General features: G+C 42.4%; 1 protein-coding gene across 3 annotated transcripts in view; it reads right to left on the reverse strand.

The window, feature by feature from the left end:
• Positions 1–19,048, reverse strand: part of FRY (FRY microtubule binding protein) — a 447,087-nt gene that overhangs the window by 275,984 nt on the left and 152,055 nt on the right. For 2 of the 3 annotated variants that reach the window (XM_027589564.2, XM_027589566.2), the window contains exon 3: positions 18,651–18,721. The exons of the other annotated variant lie outside the window; for it this stretch is intronic. In XM_027589564.2, the coding sequence (XP_027445365.1) occupies positions 18,651–18,720 (70 nt within the window). In that variant the 5' untranslated portion in view covers position 18,721. The remainder of the gene's footprint in view (positions 1–18,650; positions 18,722–19,048) is intronic. 3 annotated transcript variants of the gene reach the window in all.

Here is a 19,048-nt window from a genome sequence, read left to right on the forward strand (position 1 = left end):
GTTAAACATAGAATTACCACTGGACCCCACAATTCCACTCTTGGCATATACCCTAAAGAATTGAAAACAGGGACTCAAACGAATACATGTACGTCCACGTTCACAGCAGCACTATTCACTGTGGCCAAAAGGTGGGAAAAGCCCAAATGTCCATTGATGGAAGAATGGATAAACAAATTGTGGTAGAGCCCCAGTGAAATATTCAGCCAGAGGAAGGAATGAAGTACTTATTGATCTATGCTAACCGACAAACCTTGAAAACATTATGCTAAGTGAAAGGAGCCAGCCCATCAAAGGTTGCATATTGTATGATTCAGTGTGTAAGAAATATCCAGAATAGGCAAATCCCTAGTGACAGAATGCAGATTGACTGTTGCCACGGGTACAGAGAGGGGAATGGGAAGAATCTGGTGAATGATTAGGGATTTTACTTTGAAGTGAGAGAAAGTTCTTAGAAGTAGATGGAGGTGGTGGTTGTACAACACTGCGAAAGTATGAAATGCCACTGTATTTGAAATGGTTAATTTTATGTGATGTGGATGTCACTTCAATAAATTATTGAAAAGGAAAAAAAAAAAAGTTGGAATGTCCTAGCTCTAGGAAGGCTTGTCGTTAGGTCTACTTTTCATTTGCATGGTGTCTGCTTCCTCTGTGGTGCTACCACATCTCCACCTAGTGGTGAAGGTGCCCTCTGGCTGGACTCACGGACTGGAGACGCCCGGTTGCCAAAAGAGCCACCCTCACGTCAGGAGCTCTTCATATCTGAAGCAAGTCAAGGCCCACACCCTTAACCGCAGTAGCTACTTCATGAGCATCCAGATGATGCACAGTGATAACCTCCAACCACTTTGAGCTTTAACCAGGGAAGAAGGATGGTTTCCGTCCTGGTCCTGAGATATTTCTCCAGAAGTCTCTCTAGGATTCATTTATCTGTCTTTAAACTGGGACTAGCAGCCCCTACAGCAGGATAAGGATGAATACAAGATAGCATAAAGAATGCACCAAATGTGAGTTTCCTTCCTCAACCTTCCTTATTTCTAAGAGTATGGACTTATGAACCCCAAACGAGGACTTATATCTCCAAAGGAGCTTCCCCGCTTCAGACTGTCAATGGAAGAAACATGAAGACTGTGGGTGTCCAGAGCGCAGAGACCTAGATCTGGAGGGTGCAAGCATAGACCACACAGCAGAAACAACAGAACACAAAGCCCAGAGGCCAGAGCATCAGGTTGCTGGTGAGTACCAGGTGCATAACAGGATGGGAAGACAGAAGGAAAGGAGAGATCTAGCAGACCTTCTAGTTATTGCCACAAATGTTGCCTGACCGGAGAGGGACAGACAGACAGACAGACACTGACCACCTGCATGCAAAAGGGCTTATGTGAAGATTCCAACTTCATAATGTGTTCTGTAAAAAATGAAAGGGAGACTGAAGTGTGACATGTAGTTACAAAAAACCACCAGAAAAGACAGGCACAAAGTCATCTGTTTTTCATATTAGAAGGCCAAAGGGTACAAGCAACTCAAAGGGTAAAAGAAAGAACACGGAGGGAAGGATCACAGAATTAAAAATAAAATAGGCAGGAAAAATTACCAGAGCAAAACGCACTGCTGCCATGTCCGAATATTCAGGATTTATAAGAAATTGTAGCAGGTGGTGTGGTTTAGCATTGGAAAACTACAGGAAACAAACTGAAAATACGCTTCTTACATACTTGTAGGAATGCTATGGGATCAGTGGGGTAGGGGGTGAGCAGAAAAGAAAACCCAGCCGGTGTGCGGCGCCAGGCCACGCCCCCAGGTTGTCTCAGGCAGGCGCGCTCCCGCACTCTGCAGTGGGCTCCTGGTGCCTTTTCCTCTCCACTGCCTTCCCGCTTCTCTCCACCATCCCATTCTCCGGGAAGACTTTGCCTCATAGATGGCAGCTGATGTGAATGCTCCCATTTTTCTGCCACCAGATCTCTAAGACCACCTTCCTGCCCTGTTAGAATGGAGGAAACCCCATCTCCGCTCCTTGCCTGGGACCTCACTCCCTCAATCTCTTGTATCTTAACCTTTTTCTTCCTGAGATCGGTCCATTCTTTATTAAAACATTTAATACCTCTCATCTGAAAAGCAAACAATAAACAAAACCAAACCTTCCTTTTATTGCACATTTCCTTCCAATTTCTGTCTTAGCTTCCTGACTTCTCAATCACCGCCTAGTGTCTCAAGACAGCTGCCTTTCCACGCAAGCTCCTCCCATTTCCCCGTCAGTCCAATCCAGTCCAGTCTGTCTCCTGCGGCCACACTCCCGCTAAGGTGACCAACAGCGCCCAGTGAGCCAGTGGGCACTTCTTAGTCCTTAACTAAAATGGCATCTCTGCTCATTGGATAGTGCAAAACCACACCCTTCTTGAAACTCTTTTCTTTGCTTTCATGACCTCATAATTTCTTGGTTCTCCAGGTCTTGTATGGTCAGCCCTGCCTCCCCCTCCTCCCAATTTTCTAGCCACCTTGCCCCCCTCCATCTCAGGGTGAGCAGGGCTGCTCTAGCTGGCCACAGGCTCTTCTCCATTCTCTTGCCTTGCCTAAGTCCTCCTTACCCTTCCATCAGTCCAGATAGCGCACCTTCAGAGAAGCCTTCCCTTGATATGGTGGTCTAACTCCAGACCCACTGTTAACACTTCTCATAGCTCCTTTTACTTGTCTTTACTTATCACACGTAGTTATGCATTTATCGTGCAGTTTTTTTTGAATATGCTTTTCTCCCTCTTTGGACTATCATTTCCACTGGGCCAGAGTATATGTTTATTGTGTTCACCATTTTACTCCTTTAGTCCTGGGACACTAGGTAAGTGCAATCAACACAGCACACAGTAGGCACTCAGCATATAATTACTGAATGGACAGCCATTTGGGTAAATGAATGAATGAATGAACATTCTAACCAATGGCAGGGAGCCCAAACACATTAAGGTTTTTACACTGGCTGCTTCAGGCCTTTAACCTTCTCCATGCAAAGCTATTCATAATTTTTCCAGCTTTCGGATATCTGTTTGAACAAATCCCATTTGGGCCAAGAGAAGCATGGAGTTGAGCAAGCTGACAGCAAAGGGAAGTAAAAAGTCAAGGGGAAAGTCAGCCTGAAGAAGAGTCCCTCTGTTCTCGGGGTTTCATTTCTTGTTTCCCTAACACCATCTCCGACCAGGTCAGGTGTAGAGGGGGGCTCTTTCTTAGCAGTGTACCATGGATCTGGAAACTGCAGAAGCTATACGTGTAGGAGAGGCAAAGCATGGGAAGTATGGGGAAGGGAGAACAAAAAGAAGCTTTGAAGACAGAATCAAAGTCCAGAGGACCTGGGAGGGTGGGTGGGTCTTAGAAGTCATCAAGCCAATTTACTCCTTATAAAAGTCAAGCCTAAGCTCCAAGGGAATCACCTGAGGTTTCCATTGGTGGGAGAACTGGGTAGACCGAACCTATTGCCCTTTTGCGTACCACCAACGCCTGCGAAGGTGGAGAGCCAGGACGCTGATCTTGTTACTGCTTGCATGTTAAGGGAGATTCTTCTCATTGGAGCTATTTCACACCCATCCCTTTCAAAGCAGGGTTTTTCTTGTACTGAAGACTGCTTGCATCAAGGCCATAACATCTCTAGTAAGATACCCAAACTCTTTTGTACTTAGGAATAATGGGAGATGTTAGAAAATCCCAGGCAGGTGTCTGACTAGGATTGAGCTTCATGTAAAATTTTTGACCCTTATCCTTTAAACAATGCTCTGCAGAGCCTGTTGATTTGAAAGTGATAGAGGGGACAGCAAATTCCTTGCTGCCCTTGGTCAGCTAGGCTGGGGGACGTCTACCCTTCCTAATCCCACTCACTCTCCAACTTACTGCCATTCCTGCTCATTGGGACGAGTGCGTTGTGACTACTAATGCCCAAACCCCATGGAACCTTCTGGTCCTCACATCACATGGCCTCCCGGCAGCATTTGACACCGTTGGTCAAGTTGACTTTTTTGACACTCTGGCTTCACTTGGCTTCTGTGACATCAGCCTCCTCTGTTCTCTTCCTACCTCTGTGACTATTTGATCTCATCACCTTAAAGGCTCCTCCTCTTTGCCTCCCTTAAATTGTAAGAGTAACTCAGATTTCCACATTTAGCCCCTTCTTCTCATATATAAATATTACTTAGATATTTCAGTTAACCCTTAGCGTCAGCTATGGTGTGATGTTTCCTAATTTCCATACCTCAGATCTTGCTGAGGTCCACGTCCACATGTACCTCTTTACCTTTCAGATACCCCTCAGTTACCCAAAATCCAGCGCAGCTAAATCTGAACTCACCACTGCCCCTTCTCAGCTTCCAGCTTCTACTCTGGCACCTGAACGGCACCACCATTTCCTAATTCACTCAAGTTAGAAAGCCGAGAATCCCCTTTTTCACCCCGACATGTAAAGCCCCAGCAAGCCCTGCCAATTTGACCTCTTCGCTATTTCTTGTATCCGTCTGCTCATCTTCTTTCTGCCACCACTGTCTTAATTCACGTACTTATAATTCCTTGCCTGGCTCAATACAGAAGTATTCTCATTGGCTCGTGCTTCTGTATACTGCTGCTGGCTTGTTCAATAGTTTCTACTGCTTTGGGGACAGAGCTCGAGCTTTGGTGGTCATCCTAGATCCTTTCCTACTTCTCCAACTTCATGCAACACATACTTCAGCCATAGGGAGCTGTCTGCAAGTCGCCCAAACATCATGCAGCCCCATGCTATTATGCTCTGCACTGTGCATCCTGCTTGTTCTTCCCACTTTCCCCACTGGAACCTTCACCCACTCTCCTGAGAAGCTCTGACAGACTTCCCCAGGCAAAGTAAAATGCTCCTCGTCTGGCTCCAGTAGCACCCATTACAAGATCATGTCATTTTCAGTGACTTGTCTGCTTCCTACTAAAACTGTGAGCTCCTTGAAGGCAATGGAAGGACGCGCCTCTCATCTCTGAATCACCGGCACCTAGCATGGTGCCTGGGACATAACAGATTCTGCAACACACTAGCCGAGGTTTATTTTTGTGGGTGAGCCCACAAGTAACAGATATAATAACATCATCCTCGGTACATTAAATGCATAAAATATATCCTTCTGCTGTACATCTATCAAGTGATTTTCTATGGAAATCTATAGAAACAATAGAAAGGAAAACAATGTATGGTTTGATACAAACCAAAGACTAAAAAATCACATGACAGTATAGAATAGCCTGTTTGCATTAGTAGCCAATCAGACAGATATAAATTTTAGAGATTAATTTCGAAATCTTCTGCCATTACCACAAACTTTCCCTAAATGCCATAGGCTCAACCCTTAAAAACAACAGGGCAGACGAAGAATGGGATTCATGATATCTTAGAATGCTGTGCAAACACCCGTCAATGACAAGACTTAATTTTACTCCAAAACACTTACCTAGCTGATCATTCACAGAGAAGCAGCTCCAGTCCAGAAAGAGCACCACACAACTCAATGTGACCTTCTTTTCCATGAAGGAACCAATGAATGAATATACCTTCATATCACGTGAAGGTCTACCATGTCTTTGAATTTCACATATGCAGAAATTGAAGTATTTAAATATGATGGTTATGGCCAAAGAATCAGTCCAAATGCTGTTCTTATATTTGGAAACTTTCCTCTCAGGACCAATTGAAGTTATGCTGTTGACATTTCACAGTCTAACCCTGAGGCAGTTATAACTTTATTCATTTGCTCTTCTTGTACCTCAAGTGTTCTGGCGTTCTCTGAGGTCACTGGCATGTTGGCAGACAGCCCCACTGGGCTGTTGGAAGCACTCCAGCTGAACAAACTGAGCCAGGCTTGCCCGGCACAACATCACCTTCACATACTCTGCCCCCGTCACAGGTGGCCTCTTAGAACCTGATACATGGAAACACCAAGAAGCATGAGAAGTGTTTGCTTTGTAACTGAAAAAAATTCCCGACATTTCTCAGGATGCAGAGTGCCCAGAGATGGGCTACTAGGAGCTCAGATAAGGCCGACTGTGCTAAGAAGACTGACCTCAGGAAGTAAGCTCACGCCAGGTTTTGTTTATTAAACTGTCTGCCACCAATGGGATTGCTTCTGCGGTAAACACAGGTGTGAGGAAACCTGGAAAGAATCAGAGTTCTTACATTTCAAACTACTCTAGCCCTTACTCAACTCCTGTGCTTTATTTGGAGGATGAAAATAATAGCACCTGTAGGACTGATTGCTAATAACAGACTGCATAATAGACTACCAAGGGTTTTTTTTTTTAAATCAAGTAGATGACTAACTCTCACACTCTCACATTTCAGTATAAAAATGTATGTCTCAGGGTGTCTGGGTGGCTCACCTGGTTAAATGTCTGCCTTCGGCTCGGGTCATGGTCCCAGGGTCCTGGGATCCAGCCCCACATTGGGCTCTCTGCTCCGCAGGAAGCCTGCTTCTCCCTCTTCCTGTGCTCCTCCCCCGCTTATGTGCACACACACGCACTGTTTCTCTCTCACATGAATAAATAAATCTTTTAAAAAAATGTATGTCTCAGCTGCTCTCCTAATTTCATTAAACATGTCTATATGTGTATATACATAATACACACACACACACACACACACACACACCAGGACTAATTCCTCGGCCAGTTAAGAACAACATAGACTTCGGAGAATCAAAAGACTCTTTTTTCGTGTACTTTCAGTTAACAACAAAAACAGCAGTAATAACAACACGGGGCAAGTCTAGTGAAGAATCAATCTGATTTTCTGTTATACTTTTTGAAACACCAGCAATGAAGAAGAAGCACTAGCTCCACTCCAGCCACAGAGGCCTCCTTGCTGTTCCGTGAACAGACCAAGCCCAGGGCCTTTGCACTGGCTTTTCCTTCTGCCTGAATTCCATCTCCCAAGATGTCCACATGGTTTACTACCTCTCTTTCTTCAGGTCTCTGCCTATCAGAAAGATCTGCCCCGAGCATCACACACAAGGTAAGATTTCATTCCCCTGTCTCTGTACCCTCCTTTTCTTGCTTTACTTTATTTGAAGCATGCTTCACTTTCTGAATAATACATATTTACATGCTCATAGTGTGTCTCCCAAACTCCCCAGCATGTAAGATCTGAGAGGGCAAGGGTTATGTCTGTTTTATTCCCCACTCCAATCTTAGTACCCAGAACAATGTTGGGTGCAACAAGATAGGGGCTCATGGAATCCTGAATGAATGAGTAAATGGATGAATGAGTTTTGTTGCAATTTAGCTTACTCTATGTATATTGTGGAATATAATGTGCCAAATCGACAAGCAAACATGTCAAATAATATATCTACATCAACAAATGCGCACAGCAGTCCCTCTCTGCTCATAAACCTTGACAAGTTATGGTCCATGATGAATTAAAGGTCAGGTTTGACTGTTTCTGGAAGGATTTCATTTTCTCTACTGTTGTCAGTGTGCTGCCATGGATGTGAAGATGGCATCACCTTGGGGTTTGTAGCCCTGTGATGGTCTAAGTTGATGTGCCTGCTGGATGAACTGCTCAATCTCCAGTTCTCTGAATTTGATTGAACTCTCCCTACCCTGACCAGAAAGAAAGCCCGTTTGGTGCACTGACAGCCAGGAGATCTGGGGTGCCTTTTACCAAAATGCCAGGAGTGATGGCCCAGGATAAACACAGGAACTGGGACTGTGGGGGAAAGCAGGTGGACCTGGGCAGCAAGTGCATAAGTGTCTGCAAAGCCAAGGATGCCTAAGGTAAGAAGAGAGGGAACCACAGAGCTTGGACCCATGCCACCTCAGGCTTCTGGAATGCGCCTGCAAGGGCAGGGCAGGTTCATTTAGAAGAAGCTGATGGGCATCACCTTTGAGCCGTGGCACTAGAAAACGGAGACATTCTGTTTTGCGTATGGTGTTCTTTCTGGTTAGATTGAAAGCAATTTCATTTCTCCACATTGCAAGTGAAACTCTTTAAGTGGACTTGACCTTTCAAAAGTCATCAGACAGACACCTTGAAAGGCCTTTCGTGATAAAGGTGGCATAAGCAGAGGAACATTTAAGGCTTAGGCTAGTGATATAGAAAACTTAGCAGTGGGCAGCTTGACTCTTGTTACTATTTCTAATTAGAGTCCTGCTTTCTGTATGATGGTTAGACCTTTAGCTGTGTCTAGCTAAGGGATATTATTATTAGTTCTCTGACAATGACAGTAGCGTTCTGATTTTTTAGACGTTTTGATTAATGATTTGGATGAAGCCAGAGGTATCATACCCATCACATGGGAGAATAAAGTGAAGTCGGGGGACGGGGGCACATATATAATAAATGACAGTCTCGTGGGAATGACTAGAGGGTAGAATATGAGCCAAATCTAACATGTAATATTTTGTTTTAGGTAAATGCAAAACTTTATACTTTGACCACCCCCAAGATTACCAAAAGTAGGGTACTTCTCTTATATGTCCATTTACTTCATAGCACACGTCAATTTATAATTCTGTATCTGTTTGTTCACTTGTTTACTGAAGCCTGCATGGGTATAACTTAAGCCCCAGAGAAGGTAGAGATAATGTCTGCTGGTTTCCTGGCTGTATTGCTGGTGTGTGTGCAGCACAACCCAGCAGGCGCTCAGGACACACTTATTGAATGAACAACTGAATGAAGGTTGGAGGAAAATGTGACTTAAAAAGAAGTCATTTAAAGCTTTGGCATTTCTCTTTGACTGCGAGTTCAAGGCCAGGTAACAATGCTGGGGCTATCAGAGGTAATCTAGATGTCTAGAACATGGGTTGTGACTAACCTACCTGATTCTTCCTGTGGGGTCACCTGCCTGCTTCTGAGTGTTCCAGTTAAGAGGTTATATGTTATGGGCTGAATTGTGCAGCCCCCCCATTCCTGTGTTGAAGTCCTAACCCCCAGTACCTCAGAATGCCACTGAATTTGGAGTAGGGTCTTTAAGGAGCTAATTAAGTTAAAATGGGGTCACTAGTGTCCTAATCAAATATGACTGGTGTTCTGACTAGGACACAGACACATAAAGAGAAAAGATGATGTGAAGACACAGAAGACAGCCATCTGCAGGCCAAGGCAAGAAGCTTTAAAGAAGCCAACCTTATCCATACCTTGATCTTCTAGCCTTCAGAACTCTGAGCTGACATTTGTTTTTTACCCTGCCCAGTCTGTGGGACTTTATTATGGCAGCCCTAGCAAACTCATACCTATCGGTAACTGCTTAACCAACTGAGAGTGCATAATTTAACAGTGAGGTGAATTAAGAGGGCAGGGAACACTTTCTTCAAATACCTGAACAATTATTACATAGAAGAAAACATAAGGGAAAACTTTCTGACAAAAAGAGATACCCAAAAATAGAATGAATGAGCACTCCAATATATAATTTACTTATTTACTGAATTTATTGTTTACTGGTTGACTCCTCTGGCTAAAGGTAAGCTCCAGTAAGACACATAGTAGGTGCTCAATAAATATGCTGAGTGAATGAATTCCACCGGAGGTACTGAGTTTCCTGTTACTGAAGGCATTGAAACAGAAGCCAGACACACCCTCTAGAAGGATATTACTGAGAAGTTTCTTGCAGAGGACACAGGGTCACGCTACTCCGGGGTCCTTTTTTAAAGTTGAAATTTCATTAATCTGATTCTATTACTGATGAATGAAATATAGGTACTCCTCTTAATAAAGGTCCACCTTTAATCATCTGTCTCCATATACAAATTCTAGTCAAAGTATCAGGACCATACAACTTATTTATTACAATTCTTCAGCCTGAAGGCATTATCCACGCATTGTATCTCCCAACACAAGATAAAAACACAAATTTTAAGTATAGTTAACTATAAATTTTTTTCTGAAAGTCAGCCCCAAAAGGTAGATAGACCTTTCTGTTTCTTAAATCTGTTTTTTTAATAATTTTTTATTGTTATGTTAATCACCATAAATTACATCATTAGTTTTTGATGTAGCATTCCGTGATTCATAGTTTGTGCATAACACCCAGTGCTCCACGCAGAACGTGCCCTCTTTAATACCCATCACCAGGCTGACCCATCCCCCCAGCCCCCTCCCCTCTAGAACCCTCAGTTTGTTTCTCAGAGTCCATCGTCTCTCATGGTTCGTCTCCCCCTCCGACTTACTCCCCTTCATTCTTCCCCTCCTGCTATCTTCTTCTTCTTTTTTTTCTTAACATATATTGCATTATTTGTTTCAGAGGTACAGATCCGTGACTCAATCTGTTTAATTTAGAGCATGAGATCCAACAGCAGAAGACTGTGGAATCTTGATAAATGTCTGATGAAGAATAATTAATAATATTAAAAATGATCATCTTCTTTTTATCCTCCCAAGAGCAGTGGCAGATGGTGTATACTGGCTGTGCCTGTGGCTGCCCATAGATCTTTCAAGAAGCCAGCATTCAAAGAACAGAGTGAAACTCACAAGAATCTCATGAATTTTCCTGTTGTTCCAAAGGTTCTTTTGGCACAGACTCTGCTCTAACAGATGAGCCTGTTTACTTTCAATCACAGCAATCCAGTTTAAAAAAAAAAAACAAAATCACCAGATGATCTTACAGAGATTTTGAAAAATAGATCTGTCCTTGAATACAAAAGAGTAGGCTGGGACACTCTCCGACTTTCACTCCATCGAAGAATCTGAGTCCTAAAACCAAGATTTTAAGACATTCGCGTAGCTCAGAAATACTGAGGTGAGAGCGTCATGATGTTCAGGTAATTGAAAAGCACAAAATTTTCAGTCAAGAAGATTTTTGTTTCGTAATTCATTTTGGCAGATGTTTCACATTTGCCTGTTCCCATAAACTTTATTTCCAACTTGCTAAAAGTCTGCCGGGTGCCAAGAGCGATACTACATATGGACTCAAGATGGCAACTTCTACAACCCAACATATGTCTATGTTTGCAGTACCTACGCTTCCATGTTTGTTTACGTTCTAGCTGTACCTCCAAAATATTTATTTTCATACAGAATATTAACATTCTAAATGGAACCAAAGAAATGCTCAACGCTGATTCGCAAGCACATGGAAAAACGAGGCTGTGAAATAGACAGTGGTAACTCGAAAGTGAGTTTACAATCCCAGGCAGCAGTGATTAGTACCGTGTTGAATGGATCCTACCGGTCGAATTTCCCACCTGACTCCCACAGCCCCAACGTCAGCATGATGGCATGGGGAGAGATGCACTGATGACAAAAAGGAGCTGCTGAGAATTGGGCTCTCTGTTCCATCTCTGTCTTCATCATTGGAAAAGCCCGGCTGGTGCTAGGCAGGCCTACCTTATAAAAGAGGACTTGAGGCTCTGGGGTCTCAAGAAATGTTTGCTATTCTGTCCAGCAGTTTGCAAACTGTTCTGTGAATCATTTTTTGAGTGGGGTTTGAAGGAAAGTGTTATCCTGGCTCATTACAAAGCCCCGAGGATGGGGAAATTGTCCCAGATTTGGAATTGGAACATCTGTGTCCCAGTCCAACCTCCACAATTAGCCAATTGATGACCCTGACTAAGTAACTGGAGTTCTCCATTCTTCAGGCTCCTGCTCATATAAAAATAGGAAAATAAATAAATAAATACTGGCTATATTAATCAATTAAATAGGGGAACCTACAGTGTCTATCGAATCACCACAATGCACACTTTAACTATCTTACAATTTTGCATGTCAATTAAAGCTGAAATAAAAAAATACATACCACTTAGGACTATAATAAAGATAGAGAAAATATATGCACATAGCATGTAAAGCGCATAATGATATTAATAGATTATACTAATGATAGTATTTTTTGGGAGACTGCTATGTGTCCGCAACTGTGCTCAACATTTTTCATGCATCATCTTACTTAATTATTGTAATAACTCTATGAGTTTGGCATATTATCCCTATTTTATAGATGAAGAAACAGAAGTTTAGAGAATCCAAGGACACTCAGACAGTAAATACTTGCCTGGCTGATGAGATGTAGTTTTTATGAACTTACGTAGTTCCATGATTGAACACAAATTGCACCTAATCTTAAAGGGGTGAAATATTTTAGTCTGATAAGATTAATTATGAAGTACCTTTTATGTACCACATAATGGGCTATTTTACATGCTATGGCATTTAGTCCAAAGACGTGTGTGTGTGTGTGTTTATGAACGAGGTATTGGGAAGATTTTAAAGATGGAAAAACTGAGGTTTATCAGGGGTGAGTTATTGCCTTAAGGTGGCAGAGCTGTAAGTGACTTTTGATTCCAAAGCAGGCATAGCTCAGCGCACAGCCTTCCTCTAACTTTGTGTTCTAATCTACTTCAACATGAGTTAACTGAATGAAGGCAATTAAAAAAAATAAATTGTAAAAAAATGAAATAATAACAAAAGTTAACATTTTCCCTTTTTTCATTCTTGCTTTTGGATACTTACTTAACATAACTACTAAACATTCCACTCAAAATCTGACCACTAAGGGGAATATTTTTTCAAGAGGTAACATACAGTTAACATTGGGTCTTTTAAAGTAGTAATTCTGGTCAAAACTAAATAATCGGTCTGGTCCCAACTCTGTCAATCAACTTTCTTCACATTTTTCCCCAACAGACAAATTTCTCCTTCTACCCACCGTCACCACTACCACTGTCTAGGGTAAAGGCCACGCCCCTGGTGCCTCCCTCCCACACCTATCATGGTCACTGCCACCTCCAAACCTTTGCTACATTCTCCCTTTGCCTAAAATGTGGTCTTCTTCACCAGTTCAAATTCTATCCACCACTTCAGATGGTACTCAAGCCCTCCCGTTCTATGAGCTATCAGGCTAATCATGGTCTTCTCCGCCCTGGTCTCTTACTGTGTGTAATGACATCCCTATTCCACATGATACTTGATTATTAGCTTTGATCATTATTGCATCTAGATGTGCAGCCCATCTCTCCAAATGGACAATAATGTCCTTGGGGATAGGCTGCCTTTATTGTTTTTCTCCACTCTGTTGTACTCAAGAAGCTGTCAATAATTTTATAACGATGGAAGAGTACATTTTTTAAAAAGGAAAACACCACAGAGTCTGTAAATGTTGCTAGCATCTCTTTTCTTGCACTTTATGTTTTAAAAATTCAAAAGATAAAGAAAGATAACTTTCTCTAACGAGGCACAGATCACTGAGTATTTTCTAGGTTTGTACAATCCAGCATTTAATACCTTAATAGTGTTATCGTAACAATGAAGTTTGATAAAAGCGGTATGTATTATTAATGAAAGCAAGTTCAGTTCCTTTGAAAATAAGGTAGACGTTCATGAGTCTTTATTCATTCAACAGACAGTACTGAGAACCAGTGAATTGCCTGACACTGTGTTGATCCCTCTGGATACAATGAGATATGGTCTTGACCCTCAATAGCTTATAGTCTAGGAGCAAGGAGCAACACACATGGTGATTGTTCAGTATCATGGTGGCATAATGCAGGTTTCCATAATAATTTCACTAATAAAATAGAATCTGATTTAGTACTAGACATCCTTAATGTTTGATAGCAGTGGATCTTAGTGGGTGAGATACTGCCCTTTAGGGGGCTTTTTCCAAATTTGTGGAGATGTTTTTGGTTATACCAGTGATGGGGCAGGTGCTGATACTATGTGGGTAGAGGCAGGACTGCTCAATGTCCTGCAATGCGTGGAGCCCTCCTGCACAATGAATTGTCTCATGTCCGACTTGACTTCCAAGTGTTCCCCTTGACAGCCCCATAGATGAGAAACTCATTTGTAATGATCTTAGTCTGGAATCTAATGGTTGTACTTGCAAACAAAGTATTAACAAATTATTTTTGCATAGGTTAATCATCTTCTACATTTTCAAGGAAGGCAACCACTATGTATGTTGAGGAAAGAGTGTACTTTGCTGTGTTTGGAGCTTGTACAAAAATTGGTCATCAATTTGGAAAATCATAACACTGAGGCCCACACCTGTGCCAGTCTCCATGGGGGGGCTGCGCCTTCCCGGTGGCTCTATGACAGGTGTGCACATCTGACTAGTTCACCCTGTCTCTCCATGCAACAGAGTCAGAGTACTGGAAGCGTTGACACTCACACGAGTTTAGCACAGATTACTTTCTTTACCTTTCTCTTTTGCATTGCAGATGTAAGAGACAGACGTAGGTATATAAATATAGATTTTTTTTTAAAGCTATATGGATAGATGAGTTGTATTATCCTTGAATTTCATTTCAGGATAGTAAAAGAGATGTGAAAAAATATTTGTTATAAAGGGGAGAGTTGGAATAATAAAATAAGATGAAAACAGAGAGGGACGCAAACCATGAGAGACTCTTGACTCTAGAAAACAAACTGAGGGTTGCGGGAGGGGGACGTGGGTGGGAGGATGGGGTAACCGGGTGATGGGCATTAAGGGGGGCACGTGATGTGATGAGCACTGGGTGTCAGATGCAACTGATGAATCACTAAATTCTACTCCTGAAACTAATAAAAAAAAATAAAGATGCTTTAAATAAATAAATAAATAAATAAATAAATAAATAAATAAATAAATAAATGGAAGAGTTGGGTCTAATAGGCTGCGAATCACTAGTTCTACTTTCTTAAAGAAATTTAAAGACAAAATTCCCAACAGTAGGAGGTGAAATTCCTCTTTTGAGTTGTTTCCCTTTTATCTTTGCAGGCCATGAAGGAGCTCCCTATGGTCAGCTGTGCTCCCACATCATGGGCATTTTTCACAGATCCCACTCGCTCTCTGAGTTCTTCCTGCAGTGAGTGGCACCGGTGTGGATTTAAGAAAGAGAAGAAAGGCAGACACATAGAAGGAGAGAAAATTTTAAACTGTTATACCGAAGAAATCCTTACAGTCATCCTGAGAGGAATGAAAAATTCAGTCAAGAAGAGGAGTCAGAAAGTAAGAAGATATAATAATTTATACCATCAAGACATATTTGTTAAAAAATCGGAACCCAAAGAGGGATAAAATAGACCCCTGCCCTTAAGTGTTTATAACAGAACTAAATATACAAACACTGTATGTGGTTTCTTGCCTGCTAGGAATACCCTGACACTAAACACACTGAATTTCACAGAGAAAGTATGTATGTTTCACGTAATTTCCAGGGGATTTCTGCTGGGGGGCTGCCAGGCAGATGGTTCAATTAGAGAAGTGATACAGACTGAAACACAGAGATGGAGGAAGGACAAGGCATAAGCAGCAAAAGCACTGATTCACTGAGCGCAAAAGGTGACGTGGGGAATAGTCACACGAAGGTTATAACCAAGCTGACCGATTTTACATTGGTATCAAAATTAGAGACACATAAACATATATTCAGTAAATAACTATAATACAGATTCATTTGGGGCAGTTCTGCAATTTTACGTTTAAAGAAATTTTACAGTAAGTACAAATAAGATCCTATGCATTCTAAACAGAAAATTCTTTGTTTTAACAAATGATCTACCTGTTGATTACTTAGGGGTACGTGATTCTGGATTTTTGGATTAATATTTGATGTTCGCATGGGAAAGTTTAGGCAGGAACTGAGTCATATTGAAATTCATGGCACTTCAATAGCGCTAAATAAAATCGCATTGGTTAGGCTATAAAATCTGGCAAATTAATAATTGGAACAAAAGCTACAGCTCAAAAATTATTTTATTGGGAAAAAGAAAAATGCTAATTCACAAAAATATTTTTTTAATATATTACTGGCTAAACACACATTTTGTACACAAACCTAACCCTGACTATTTTTGGAGTAGAAAATGATGTGTTTTTGGAGAGACAAACAATTTTGACTTTTCCTTTTTTTCAAAGGTTTGTCTAAGTCTAAGAAAGCGGATCGTTCTTAATGGGTTGTCATTTTTGAATCTTTCTTACTGCATTGATTTGGGCTGTTTCTAAGATCGAGAGCATCCTGGGCCACTGTCCATTTCTGAAGCGACACTTGCTGCCAGGTGGAGTCCCTCAGCAAGCTTAATCTATGCAACTAGGCCACTCCGTACTTGCCCCGCCGTGACACTTGCTGATGTTCAGGCGACAAGATTTGATTTACTGTGTTCTTACGGTGTTCTTATAACTCAACTATGTAACTCACATTCTAGAATATTCTGGGAAACAAAGCAACCTACAGGGGAGTGCTTTTGTCATGCACAAATAAGGCAATCTTCAAGGCCAGGAAGCATTTTTCCCCCTGGCCTCTGCTCTTAAAAGAATGTATTTTACATGATTAAGAATTTATCTCAAAATGCCCTCATATACTAGGTGGAATGAGGATGTCAGCATAGCCTCGGGAGTAGAGATTCTCCCATTAAACGCTATCTTAGAGACAAGTGAGAAAGCTCACTAGGATTGGTTTTTCAATGGTATGCTTCTTCCCTCTTTCCAAAGGAAACATAAAACTCACAAAATACCTGTCAGGAAGCAAAATACAATCTGGATATTTTAAAAAGAATCTAAAAGTAATTCTTTATCAGAAAATGGCCTCATCTATTTATTAAAAGCTGCATTATAAGAGATAATTACAATAACACCTGGTAGGAGATAACGTATTCTGGTTTAATGAGGGCATGACCATATATTATCTTGTTCAAGATTCACAGCCTTTAAATGTTTTAAACAGAAGAAAAATTAAATTTATTTTTCAAACTAGGGAACTGTGGCTCTGAAAAGCCAGGTCCTCCTTTGGAATAGTGGTAGAAAGAAGCCACGAAGGTGAAAATCAATTTCATGTATTTGAAGGGCTGGTGACTTCCCACTAGGACTGCTCGCCTGGGACACGCTCCCGTCAGCTTGCCCACAGGGATGCAAGGGGCTCCAAGTACAGACCCAGGGGAGCACACATCTCCTGGGAGGCGTGGTGGTGGCAATGCCCCAGAGGATAGAGTCTGGAGTCCTACACCTGACTGAAACCTGCTGTCGTATTCTAGCCACATGACTGGGAAAATCACTAAACTCCCTGTGCCTCAGTTTTCTGTAAAGTGGGATACCAATAACAACATCTATCTCAGTGGATCACTACAAGGATTATATTAATACACGGTTAAAACTCGAAAATCCCATCCATCCCTATTACTCCTTTTTGCAAGGACTGGAAAGATCTCTCATCACCAAATACCCTTCTAATATAAAAAAATAAACCAACTCAGGATGCTCAATGACAGAGCCAAAACAGGAAACAGGATCTGATTATCAATGTTGTTAAAAAGGTATGGGCATTCGCCCAGATCACATGATTTTATACTGCTTCGTGCATTTATGTTCTAGACGCGAGCTGAGACTCGCAGGCAAGGACAGATAGGTCCTCACCCAAGAAACAGGTCCGGACCAGAGAACAAGCCTGCAGAGGGAGGGTCCCCTCCTGGGGGGATGCCTGCTTGTCTTTACATTTTCTGCAGCCCTTGGCTATCTGATCTAATTATTACATTATCTGCTTGGGTAGAGGTTTTTTTTTTTTTTTTTTAAAGAAAACAAAACAAAACTCATTTGTTCTCCTGTGATTTCTTCATAATGTAATGCCCTTTTAAAAAGGTCACAAAAGGTTGCAGACTCCAGCTTTTGGGAATAATTCCCAAGACTGATTTTCTCATCATACATGATGAGAAAAAAAATCACTTCTAATTCATCTTTTGCAATTTTCTGTGTTTTTTATTTTATTTTTTTAAAGATTTTATTTATTTATTCATGAGAGACAGAGAGAGAGAGAGAGAGGCAGAGGGAGAAGCAGGCTCCCAAGGAGCAGGGAGCCCGATGTGGGACCCGATCCCTGGATCCAGGGATCATGACCTGAGCTGTAGGCAGACGCTTAACCATCTGAGCCACCCAGGCACCCTTCTGTGTGTTTTTTAAATACTGAAACCTTCCATATACCATTAAGGGGTTGAAACATCGGTGACCTCTACACAGAGATTATATGAATAAATAAGATACAGCTTTTAACTTGTGAAGTCTATATTGTCCTTAGTGGCATTAGTTTGTAAAGATACAGGCAGTTACTTCTAGAGAAGTGTGATAATTAAGGTCTAGCGCTAATAAAGCATATATGAACATGCAATCCCCCCCCATTGTAGCTCACGTCACTACAAGAGACAATAAGCATGTATTTAGAGATGCCGTGCTCTAAGCGTGCACACTACATCCAACGGGAGAGAGCTCTTCATTGGCAAGAGCTCTCTTTTGAAAGTTAGTTGTATTCTCTTAGCCACCTGGTAGGCCTGGACACAAAATCTCCTGCACTTTCCCAGCGCCTCGGCCCGCTTCCCAATCTGGCAGCCTTCAGCTCTGACGTGTATGGACAGTCCATTTGTTTGACTCAGGGTAGAACAACCAGGGACATGGTCCAGGTCCTGAGAGCCACGTTTCACATGGGCCTTGGCAATGAAGAATCCCACCACTACAGCTTGGACCCTGAACCTCAGCATTCAGACTTTCACTCCTGTCTCAATGGTGCCAAACCATACTGCTGAGGCTGGTTGGGCAGGAAGACACTTCACTTCCCCACCAAAATGAACCGCGCCACAGGATCTTGGTGAAGGAGGTGCAAAGCATGCCAGAGGCAGCCCAGGCACCTTTCCTCACCCCCTCCCCCAACCTCAACTGCCCTGATAAAAAAGAGCCTTCCCCAGGCAAACCTGTGGCTCACACCTTTCGAAGAGTTGGATTCCTCAAGATCGCTCCATGCTTCTGACTTTCCCAGGGATGAGGAGCTCCGCATTCTGGAATTCACAACACAGGGGTTGCACAGATTTCAATCCACATCAATCCCCAGGGGGGTGGGGGTGGGGGAAGGGACAGAGGAAACGGCCCCAGGGAGCTTCTCTTCTCCCCAGCTGTGGCAGTGACACCTAGTGGCAGCCAGTAATAAAACCCCCAGGAGGAGAGAGATGGTTGTTGGATGCCATTGCCCTGCTGAAGATCATCCAGCTTGGGGCGCCTGGGTGGCTCAGTCGATTGAGTAACTGCCTTCGGCTCGGGTCATGGTCCCGGTGTCCTCGGATCGGGCGCTGCATCGGGCCCCGCATTGGACCCCTGCTCTGCGGGGA

The sequence above is a fragment of the Zalophus californianus genome, chromosome 3 (assembly GCF_009762305.2).
Source record: "Zalophus californianus isolate mZalCal1 chromosome 3, mZalCal1.pri.v2, whole genome shotgun sequence".
NCBI lineage: Eukaryota > Metazoa > Chordata > Mammalia > Carnivora > Otariidae > Zalophus > Zalophus californianus.